Source organism: Sorex fumeus, unplaced genomic scaffold (assembly GCF_029834395.1).
Source record: "Sorex fumeus unplaced genomic scaffold, SorFum_2.1 ptg000003l, whole genome shotgun sequence".
Lineage (NCBI taxonomy): Eukaryota > Metazoa > Chordata > Mammalia > Eulipotyphla > Soricidae > Sorex > Sorex fumeus.
This window is the reverse complement of record NW_026606060.1, coordinates 41,887,181-41,898,400: the sequence shown is the minus strand read 5'-3', so window position 1 is coordinate 41,898,400 and position 11,220 is coordinate 41,887,181. Positions and strand designations below refer to the sequence as shown.

Genomic DNA, 11,220 nt, shown 5'->3' with positions numbered 1-11,220 from the left:
CCTGCAGAGACCAGACCTGTCTAGAACTGGGGCTGGGTGCCAGCCCATGTGTGCTTTTAGAAACTCAGTGCTGCCTGGTTTGTTTTCATGCCCTGGTGGATATTGTTTAAAAGGATAGTCTAGATAAAAAGCGTGGGGGGGGGGGGCTTCTAGAATGTGCTGTTATATGATTTTGGGAACATCATACTCAGAACTGGCTCCTCTCTTTGCAAAGGTACGAGCGCCTGGAAGACCAGCTGCATGACCTGACAGACCTGCATCAGCACGAGATGGCCAACCTGAAGCAGGAGCTGGCCAGCATCGAGGAGAAGGTGGCCTACCAGGCCTACGAGCGGTCGCGGGACATCCAGGTGCCTTTCCTTTCACCATTCAAAGCATGCACAGCCTCTTCCTAGTCTTGGGTTCATTTAACAGACAGGTGCATTCCCCCTGGGGCCCTGCAAGGCATTCTGGCACATGGCACAGTTTTCTCTGCACAAACATCTTCTCCGCCTTATTTATCCTATTAGTTCATGGTATATATACTACTCAGTGAAGCAGCTCACCTCTGTTAGCTTTCTGCCTAAATTAGTGGAGATTTTGGAAACCCAACCCCACCATCCCTCCTCTCTCCTCCCCTGCAAGCATCACAGTATGTTAATGTTTGAAAGTAGTATTCCTTGACTTTTTTACACCTATGTTCTGGCTCATGGACTGGTGGTTGAAATCCATGAGAATATCTTTTAAAAGATGAGGCAGGGCTGGAAAGGTGCTTGCCTTGCAAGCCCCCACAGGTCCATGTTCCAATAGGTGCTTGTCTTAGAGGAGGAGTTTGGGTGAATATTGTTCTTTCTTGGAGAGGGAAGGGGGATTTGGGGCCGCACTTCATAGTGCTCAGAATCACTCCTGGCAGGTCTTGGGGCATCAAATCCAGGTTGGCTGTGTGCAAGGCAAGTAGCCTTAGCTTTTCTCTTTGAGCCTACATCATCATCATCATCATCATCATCATCATCATCATCATCCCCTTATTTCCCTTCTTCCTCCTTTCCCCTTCCTCGTCCCCTCCACCCTCCTCCTCCTTGTCCTCCTCATCTTCCTCCTCCTCCTGCTCCTCCCATTGAGGCTAAGATCCAGAAAGGAGTCTCCCAACAGGAACATAAAAGGCCAGGGATATGGCTTAGCTGCAAAGCATATACCTTATACATACGTATGATACTTGAGTTTGATTCTCAGCACCACCAAAAGAAAGGGGGTAGGAGTGGGGATGTGGTTGATAAGGCTGAAATTCAGAAATCAGTAGAGTTGATTTCATCATGTTCAGATTTCTCTAACTCAGAAATGCAGGATGTCTGAGGATCTGGAGGGGTCTGTCTTGACATAATAGGAATCTAGGTTCTACCATTTACTAGCTTGTAAAATAGTGAAAAAATTAAGTGCTGGCTACTCTTTCTGTTCTGTTGGTGAGTAGCAATAGCCTCCAGAGCTTTTGAGCAGAGAGGCAGTTTGGGGCTTCCCAAATATATTTACCTGCTACCCACTTTTTAGAGATAAAATTACTCTCCTTTCCCACCCAAGTTAACCTACGTTCTTTAAGGGAACCAACAGGAAGTGCCCCAGGTTGTAACTAAGAATGCTGTACCCCATCCCACCCACACCCTAATCATTCTTTTGTCCCCCATCATTCTATTGTTCTCCAAGGCTACCCCAGCCTTACCACACAGACTTAACTTGAAGGTAGCTTTTGCCTGCAGAGGTGCACATGTTTTTGTTGTTTCTAGCAACTGACTTTTTTTTTTTTTGCGCTTTTTGGGTCACACCTGGCTATGCACAGGGGTTACTCAGGAGTTACTCCTGGCGGTGCTCAGGGGACCATATGGGATACTAGGAATCGAACCCGGGTCAGCCGCGTGCAAGGCAAACGCCCTACCCACTGTGCTATCTATCCAGCCCCTCTAGCAACTGACTTTTGTTGGATTTTTTTACTTTGAATTTTCCATTAAAATTACAGAAATTAACCTGTTTTGCTCCCTTGTCCCCAGTAAATACTGAACCCACAAAAGTACTGAAAATTGTATGACAAAAAAAAAAGAAAGAAAAAAAGGAAGACAAGTATGATTGAGTGGCGCTTAGTGAGTTGCAATTCACACCATTTTTTTTAGATTTTCCTTTTAATAAAAATCTGATGACCATCCTTGTCTTAGCTTCACTGATGTCTGTAATTCACTCAGAAATTAGGGTATTTATATGAAGTGGTTGCAGGTGTGAGGTCTGGGCTTATGTATGTACGTTATTGTAGCATATCAGCATCTGTGTTGTAGCATTTTTTTCAGAATGTACAGATCTGAAGGCTTTTACCTTTTTGGTACCCTGTATCATGAAAGTTACTATAGTAACACAACCAAGTTCTTTGGCCCATAGAATATAGTCAGCAGGAACAAAGCAAATCTGCACTGGAGCCATTATGCTTGTTTCAGCACTGAGAGGATGCCTATAATAGCATTGGCCAGCACAGATTGGTAAATGAGTTAGGCAGTGGGCTAGAGAGATGAAAAGGGGCATGTTGTGCTTCTGTTGTTCGATTATTTTCTCCCAAGAGCCCAAGATTCTTCTCTCTCGAGCCTCTACCCATTACTGGCATCCATTTGAATATTCAGCAGGTGTGTTGTGCCTGTAGCATGCCCAGGGGACTGAGTCCCTGTGAAGTCAATGGGCCCCCACGGGTAGTTTATATGAGGCAGAGAGGAGAGAGATGGTCACTTCCTCCAGATCTGCCTAACAGAAAAGAATTTCAGGAGTAGAAGAGCAGTGAAGTGAAACAGATTTTATTTAGTTTTTTTGGGTTATGTCAGAGTTTGTTTCATGACCATACTCTTATTATACTTCTTATGGTGCTTAGCCTGTCCCTTTTCAGTGCCAGGGTAGCTTACGGCTTGCCTTGGGTCCATCTAAGTCCCTCTCTTGGACCTCCCTTTTGCAATGTTAGGAACTAAAGGGAATAGAGGCTTAAGTCAAATAAATATGATGGATTCCGGGAGTAAATATTATCCATAGTCAGTTAACTCTCATAGTACAAAAGCATAACATAACTGTCTTCCTGTGTCTGTACAAAAAGGACATTGCTCTAGAATAAACTATGCAAAGGAACTAAAGGAAAGAGAAAAAGGAATATTTCACTTACATATGCAAAACTCCAGGACCCTCAGAAGAATTTGACTTTACAAGTTACAGGGTCTGATTTGGGGATATTGTGATTAACAGGTAAGGGAAGAAGAACACAAAAAGGAGGTTAAAGATAAACAGAGAGGATTCGGAATGCCTGATGGAATTGGGTGTGCCTTTATATAACTAGTAGTGATATAACTCAGTAGACCTAAGCTCCCTGCAAAGGGGAGGGGGTGGGGGGGAGAACTAACCAACATCACTTCTTAAAATGCTATAATCCAACATAGGGGTTGCTCAGAAAGGAAACAAAGTTGGAAGAAGGCCACTGGAAAAGGTTAAGGAACACTGGTCTAGAATGCACACAGACCCAGCAGGGTGCACTTGGCCAGCAGTTGGGGACCTACACTGGGGCTAAAGGTAGCCAAACCTCACAAACCAGGCCCACCCCCTCCTCTAGTTTGTCCCCATGGTACCAACAGATGCCAGTGTTTCAAATGTACTCAAATGCACTTTATTTCAAATTTAGGTGCAGCCCAAATGCTTAATTCATCATGTGGCTATTTTATGGTTGTGTACATGTTTGTTTTAGACCATGAATATGAATAACCAGATAAAATGAGCCTCAGGATTCTTGTTTTGCTGCTCCTGGGAGTATCCTGTCAGATGAGTTAAGCTATTTGAAGCCACCTAAGCATCTGACTTTCTGTTCTGGGGGCTGGGTAGGGGTGGAGGGCTCGCAGACATCTCCGAACACCCATTCCCACGTTGCCCATGATCTCAACTGCCCTCTCCTTCTTGCCCACAGGAGGCCCTGGAAACCTGCCAGACTCGCATTTCTAAGCTGGAGCTGCACCAGCAAGAGCAGCAAGTTCTGCAGACAGACACAGTGAATGCCAAAGTTCTCCTGGGGAAGTGCATAAATGTCATCCTGGCCTTCATGGCCGTGCTCTTGGTGTGTGTGTCCACCATCGCCAAGTTCGTCTCGCCCATGATGAAGAGCCGCTTCCACATTCTTGGCACCTTCTTTGCTGTGACTCTTCTAGCCATCTTTTGTAAAAACTGGGACCACATTCTGTGCGCCATAGAACGAATAATCATACCAAGATGAAGCCCCCTTCGGTCCCCATTGTCAAGTCTCCTCATGTTTTTATTTTAACGACCAACTGTGCATACCACCAAATTTTTCCAGCGAACGGTTTGTGCCAACAGAAGCCCACAGGAAGGACTGGGACTGCAAGTTGTAAATAACTCGTGCATTTCTTTATCCAGTAGCAGCTGCCAGCCCAGCCCCTGTACTTGATTAATGTGAATCTGTTTCAGCGGTCCCCACCACCACACCACGTTGCTCACTGCCTTAATTAGACCAGATTTCTTGCCCCCCTGACACACCCATTATGGCAAACCTCTGGTTATTGAGCACTTTGCATAATGAGTGACCCAGGAGAGAGGACATTTTAAACTCTCTCTCTAAGTCTCTCTCCACCTTGACCACCACTGTTGTCAGCAGTAGCATTTTCCCTAAGCCCCAGAAGCTGACAGGAAGTGACGTGACTCAGATACAGGTTGACCACATGGAACACTGGTGGCCCGTGGAAAGGGACAGGACACCCCGTATAACGCATCCCACTCATCCACAGATGGCCAAGGGGCCAGTGCCCACAGTGTCCGCCTGGGTCTGACTCTAACCTGTGAAACTCTTCTAACACCTTTTGATCTGTCAGAAGTCTAAGGAGGTGTTCTGTTGCACTTTAAAGACTATGACATGGGACTGATGACATGGCAAGGGGCTGCCTTCTGCGCCAGGAGCTACATCCTAAACCAGTGTGAAAGGCCCCCACCTCCTTCAAAGCTTGCAGACCAGCTGCCCGACCAAAGTGTGGCTTGAACATTAACCTGGGCTCCGGTCAGCAGCCCTCAGACGGTGTGTTTTTCAGCAGCTCTTATTTGTGCCCATCTCTTGAGGATGAGGGTCCCTTTCTTCCCAGACCTGCCAGGGCTGCTCAGTGCCCTCAGCAAATGGAAACCAGTGATACTCAGGGTGGGCTTGGTTTTCCTTAAGTAGGAGTAGCAGATTCCAAACTCAGAGCTGATGTGCCCTTGTTGGGTAGCCTAAGATGGGAGGAAGGTAGGACCCAGAAGGACCTGAAAGAATTCAGATGAACTTGATCCAGTGTCTAAGCCAATATGGCATCTGGCTCCTCAGATCTCACCAAACCTGGGCTCAGGGTAATCAGCTGCTCTTTTCACACTGGGGGGAAGCAGATGTCTTCCAGATGTTAACTTCTGAAGTTAACATCTGTAATATATTTGGGGGGTGCTCTTCACTATCTTCAGTCCAGATGAGATGTCTTTTGAGTCCATGTCTCTGTGTCCCTAAAAAAAGAAAGCCATGGGAGATGTGACTTGGGGCTGTTCAGCCTCTCATCCCACCACCGCCTTGCTTTGTCTGAAGGTGGGGAGTCACAAGCTACGGTTCATTTTCTTCCAGAAAATGTCAGAACCACCTGGGTTTAAATTAAATGGCCACAGTTGACCTCCCACTGCTCTTAGGAGATCTCCCAAACACACATGCTGGTGGCCGTGGTTGGAGGGAACAGAACAGTTGAGCACTTGGTACATGTTCTGTGTGACTATGACCCGCCCCCTGTGACTCAAGAAAAGTCCTCTTCTAGTGATTATTTATTTCCCCTCTAGTTGTTTTAAACAGCTCAAAAACATATTCAGTTATCATCACTAATTTCTGGACTGAAGCTTTATTAATACAGCAAACATCTTTTCAAAATATCTTTGGCTATAGAGTATTCTGGATTCAAGAAAGAGTCCCACTCTCGCCCTTGGCTGTATCCCTTTCTGCCAGGCTCACCCATGGCCTTCAAGGGGGGCCATATGAACACTGTGATCCATCCAGTCCAGGGCAGAGGGGAGGTCCAGGGGAGGAGGGAGGCTGCTGTGTCTCCTGTGGTTTCAAGGGCTGATGGCCAACCTTCCCCTTTTTCCCGTGGACATTATCTCATGGACTAAGGGCTAGGTGTCACTTACACCCTTCAAGTGAGGTCCTAGTATAATTGCTGTGAATCCTACTCGGGCACTTTGTCCAAGCCAAGGGTGGATATGGATACTGCCGTTAGTTGAGAGAGGCTGCATGGGATGACCAGCCCCCAAGGGCTCTGAGACTATCCAAGCTGACTGGGCCTTCCTCTTCCTGCCACCAATTATCTTCTCCTTTGCTCAGCCTAGAAGGTTCTCAATGACACTTCCCAGATCACTGATCAGAGAGACAAGTAGAAAGGCAGATGAAAAGGGTTCCCTTCTATCCCTCCTCCTAGTCCCTTCCAGTCTGGACCTGTCAGCAGATGCTGCTCAAAACTGACTGTATTGCAAGATATCCTAGAGTCCAAATTATTCAACCTGATTGTGAGTGCTTTTAAAAGATGTCCTCTTCCCATGATTCTCATTAGATGTCAGCCTTGTCTTCCCTTGGCAATGCTCAGCAAACACATTGTATTTTATTTCAGTCTTAAAGTTGATGACGCTTTTTAATAAGATGATATATTCCAAGGACTCTTCTACTCTCAGCAGTTTAGTCTCTCCTAAAGCATAAACCTTCCCTCTGCTTGTTTCCTTCACACCGTAAGATTTCTATACGGTTTTATTAATATGCAATTACAGATAGTGATGTCACTGTGACATAGCCTAAAATCAGATGTTCAAGTTACATTTATGTCCACTAACCATTCTCTACCTTTTTAGGTTAGTTGAGCCTCCTGTTCACTCCTAAAGGTTCAGACCTAAACAGCTGTCAGATACTGGTTATCAATAGCCACCAGCCCCTGCTCACTGAACATTACTCAGTACTTTAAGAAGCTAGACATAGGATTCTAACCCTGGGTTTCTTTTAATTTTTCCCCCACATATTTTCATTAGCCTCAGGATCATGATGGCTTGTTGAGGACAAAAACAAAAATCTGCTAGGGAACTTGAATTGGTTATTCATGTTATATTTTGAGTGTGATTAATTCAGAATAGAATAGCTTTCTTTTCCCAAAGAAACTATTGAAAGCCACACTGATGCAGTGAATGAAAGTACACCATTGTTAGACAGTGATCGAGTTTCTAGCATGTACTACTAGTGGGTTTGCTTGTGTGAATGCTATGATCTTTGGATGGACTGAAATCTGAGACTCCTCCCTTGTCCTTTCAACCCAGAATGTTATTCTCCCTCCCTGTCAATTAGCATCTGCGGAATTTTAGTCCTTCTACTTTGTCACCCTTGTTTTCATTTCAGTGTTGCCCCATTATGTATATTTATTGCTCTGCCATTTCTGTAGCATATCAGATTTAATTACAGTTTCAATACTTGTGATGGGAACTCGGTCCCCCTGGGCAACTAATTACTTTTGCCCTTTTGTTTTGGAGCTTAAATATCAAATGATTTTTTCACTGAGAGGGAAAAAATTTCTATTGAATACAGATACATAGAAGTCTTGATTTGAAAAACATTTCAATACACTTATTAATATGAACATGGATGATTAAAGCAATTTATTTTGTGTAACTGTAATTTTGAGGAGTGAACCAGGAAAAGGAAGAAATAGCATTATTTTAAATTCAGGACTTTATCTGGAGAGAGGTTCTTCAAAGAAGTTTAGTACGAGGAAGAAATTGGTGTAAAAAGAAGTCACTGAAACAAATGAGTTTGGCCTATTTACATTGAAAGTAGTTAAGATGCCAAAAAAAGAAAGAGTACAATTAAGAGTTTAACACACAAAAGACAAAACTGAACTAACCCGTTATTTTCTATGCTCAATGCAATTCTCTGTTCATAAGTTGGGAGGTAATGCACCTTGATTGTTTTAGAAATGATTTATGTGTTGCAATTTTTATTTATTTAAAGCATGTCTACTCTGTTTGTCCTAAGAGAACTGTTCCAGAAAAAAAAATGTGCTCTGTGTTTAAGATATGTTTAGGCAGTAGTTAGTGGTCCTGAAAGTAGAAACTAGAAATGTTTACTCTGAAGTCTGTTGCAAAATTTCCATTTTGTAGTTTCATGTTCTCCTAAAGTGAATTCTCTGTAGATTTTCACCTCATTCAAGGCAGGTGCCATTATTTTTTTAAATAAACATTTGATGTTAGCTTTGATGTTAAATAAAGAGATTTCTTAAATTTTCATATTTGTCACATCTCAATAGCATACTTGTGTTTGTGTGTGTGTCATCCATATTTTAAGATGGACTTAATCTTTCAGGGCAGATTTTGGTTCACAGATTTGGTGAGTGGATTCAGCGATTTCCCAGGTACCTCCTATGCCCACAACATGCACAGCCACCCCAACTGTTGACATCCCTTGAGAGTGTCCATCTCCTCCAAGGCGGTGAGCCTACACTGATACACCACTAGCACCAGAGTCCATACTTTCCATTAGGATTCACTCTTACACATTCAATGGGCTTGGATAAATGGACAATGGCATGTATCCAACATGTACAAATCAGAATAGTTTCACTACCCTAAAATTATTCTTTGCTCTGTATGGCTACCTCTCTTCCTCCACACTCCCCCCCCCCCCCCCGCCGCCCCAATTCTATTTCAAGTTTTCTATTGTGAGGGGAGTTAGTGTGATGTGCAGCCCCTTCCTTGAGCCATAGGAGAGAGGGAATGGTGGTTTGGTTAATTTCAGTACCTGAAAAGATAGGAAATGTGTCCTAGCAATATGGAAATATGGGTTTTGATAAGGTGCTGAAGACATAAAAGAAGACTTTCTGATGTGGAGCATAAAGATGAGGAGGAGAAATTTAGTGTCAGACTGTTTTGCAAGCTATAGTGGGTGTGCAGACCCTGAGATTAAAGCCACTCCAATATGGGATGTCTCTTGTTTGGTGCTTTGGCATTTACAACTCACCTTGTTTTCATAGTATTTTCTCATAAGAACCAGTCCTGGGGAGGCCTCCTCCTTATTACATGAATGAAATAGAAGCTAAGACATAGTGTTTCTCTAGGTCATAGCTAGTACCGAAAGGATTTGACTCTCTCTTGACTTTAGTCTATTCCTGATCCTGCCTTTAACTCTCTTGCTTCTGGCCAGTACAGTGACCTGAGCACTTTCTCCACTGCTCGCTCATCCAGCATCCACACTGTACAAAGAAACTATAATGCTTAGATGAAATAATTAAATCATAAATGCACTAGCCCATTCCCTGCCCTAGAAAATAGAATATATCTGAATCTTTGGAAGTCTTGTAGACTTCAATGTTATTTTGCATGCATTGTCAATGGATATCTAAAGATGTTCACAGGAAAGTGGAAGTGATTGCATTAAATGTCCCGCCCCACATATTTCCAAATGTTGCTCTAGGGGAAACACCTCAACTGTATTTCCTCTTTAAAAAGATGGAATGTAAGTCTCATTTGTTCTATTTAACAATACAGAGGCTTTCAAACAATTTCTTAGCCCCTTTTCAGAGGGGGGAAAAAAAAACTACCTTCTTTAAGCAAACAGCACATCCCAATTGTACCCAAGGCTACCACTAACTCCTACATTTCTGGCTCATTTCAGCACCCCATGTGGGAGTTGGGGGCAGTATTTACTACTTTGGGCAACACTAGAATAGAGAAATGCTTTCCAATTTTGAGTAACATATGGACTCCGAAGAAATTCTCTTGGAACGTTTGAGAATGTCTGGAGTTACTGCTGGACAGAGTAAAGGCCTTAATAGCAGTTTTATGGAAATGTGCTTATATGAATTTGCAGTCATAAGGCTGTAGACTATCTGCTGCCTCTACCAAGTTAAGAAGTGTGACCCTGAGGTATCAGAACTGAATCACACAGGATCATGGCTATCCTGCCACGGCTTCCTGTGCTGCTTCGGGTACATAATAGGCAGTTGGCTAAGCAGAATATTTCAGCTTTTGTGCTTAGCTCTGAGATGGTGAAGTCCCTTGGTGGCTCATGCTCCATGCTCCAGACATCTGCTACCATCTGTGGTGGCTACCTCTGAAATTTCTCTCCTTGCTCAGCCAGCCAGAATCTCTCCCCTGCCAGGCCTTTCACTTGACTAAAGCAGTTAGCAGGAACGCGCGTCAGCCGTGTTAACAGCTGTTTTGTTAGTGGTTACTCGACTCACCAAGGCATCGGGAATTGAATTTTTTTTTTCTGTTCTGCTTAAGAACAAGCTACTGTGTAGGAAAAAAAAAGAAGGCTTTCCTTAGCCAGTAATAACAAGAACTCTATTTGCCAAAGAAACCCTGAGAGGCCTGGATTCTCCTCTCATTCTGGGTCTATCCACATCACACATAGGGAGGTTGGCTCTTTCCTTCACAGAGATCTTGGCTGCTTTTCCCTTCTCATACTTCCCCTGTGGTGGGAAGCCCAGGCCAACAGAAAGCACTCAGACGCCAACATTTAGGTCACAAGCCCAGCTGTATGCACCCCCGCAGCCTAGTGGCCAGCGGAGAGCCAAACGCAGCCTCGATCCACTTCCCTAGATATCAGGGTCAGAATGCTATGAAGGGACCTTTGATATACATCCGGGTTCCCCTTGTCAACAGGAAACCATCAGCTCAAAACCAGTGTAAAGCATATATGGAGTCAGAATGGGGAACATGTAATCATTCAGCAGTATTCTCCTTCCAGGAAATGCTGAAAGGATTCACCAAGCTGAGGGCCCGCCCTTAGTAAGCTGGGGAGGGATCACTGTGTGGGCCCTGTTGAAGACAGGGATCCTGCCTAGGTGTGGTGGGCCTTCAGGGTATCCGGGATACGTACAATGTTTATGTGTTCCTGGGAGTCTGCACCTCACTTCAGGTCCACACCAAGCTCAGGAAGATCTGTCTGGTTTTTTTCATGGCCATACCAGGACAGATGGAGCTCTTCATCTGGTTAGATCACTGAAGCTTTGTGGCCACTGCTAAGTTTTGAGTATTAATCAGTATTTTCTATTTTTTTTAATTAGGAATATTCTGATCAGAGTTGCATGAGCATGGATTAGTTCCACAGGAGTGATCATTTAATGCATGCATGAGGTAGAGTCAGAACTACTCCTTAACATGACATGGGAAGTCCAGCTGAAAACTAAGATGAGG

The 11,220-nt window shown here is 44.1% G+C and overlaps 1 protein-coding gene across 2 annotated transcripts in view; it reads left to right on the top strand.

Moving 5' to 3' along the window:
* Window positions 1–8,308, top strand: part of TMCC3 (transmembrane and coiled-coil domain family 3) — a 307,813-nt gene extending 299,505 nt beyond the window's left edge. For both annotated transcript variants that reach the window (XM_056116474.1, XM_056116464.1), the window contains exons 3-4: window positions 215–350; window positions 3,947–8,308. In XM_056116474.1, the coding sequence (XP_055972449.1) occupies window positions 215–350; window positions 3,947–4,249 (439 nt within the window). In that variant the 3' untranslated portion in view covers window positions 4,250–8,308. The remainder of the gene's footprint in view (window positions 1–214; window positions 351–3,946) is intronic.
* Window positions 8,309–11,220: the final 2,912 nt, after the last annotated feature.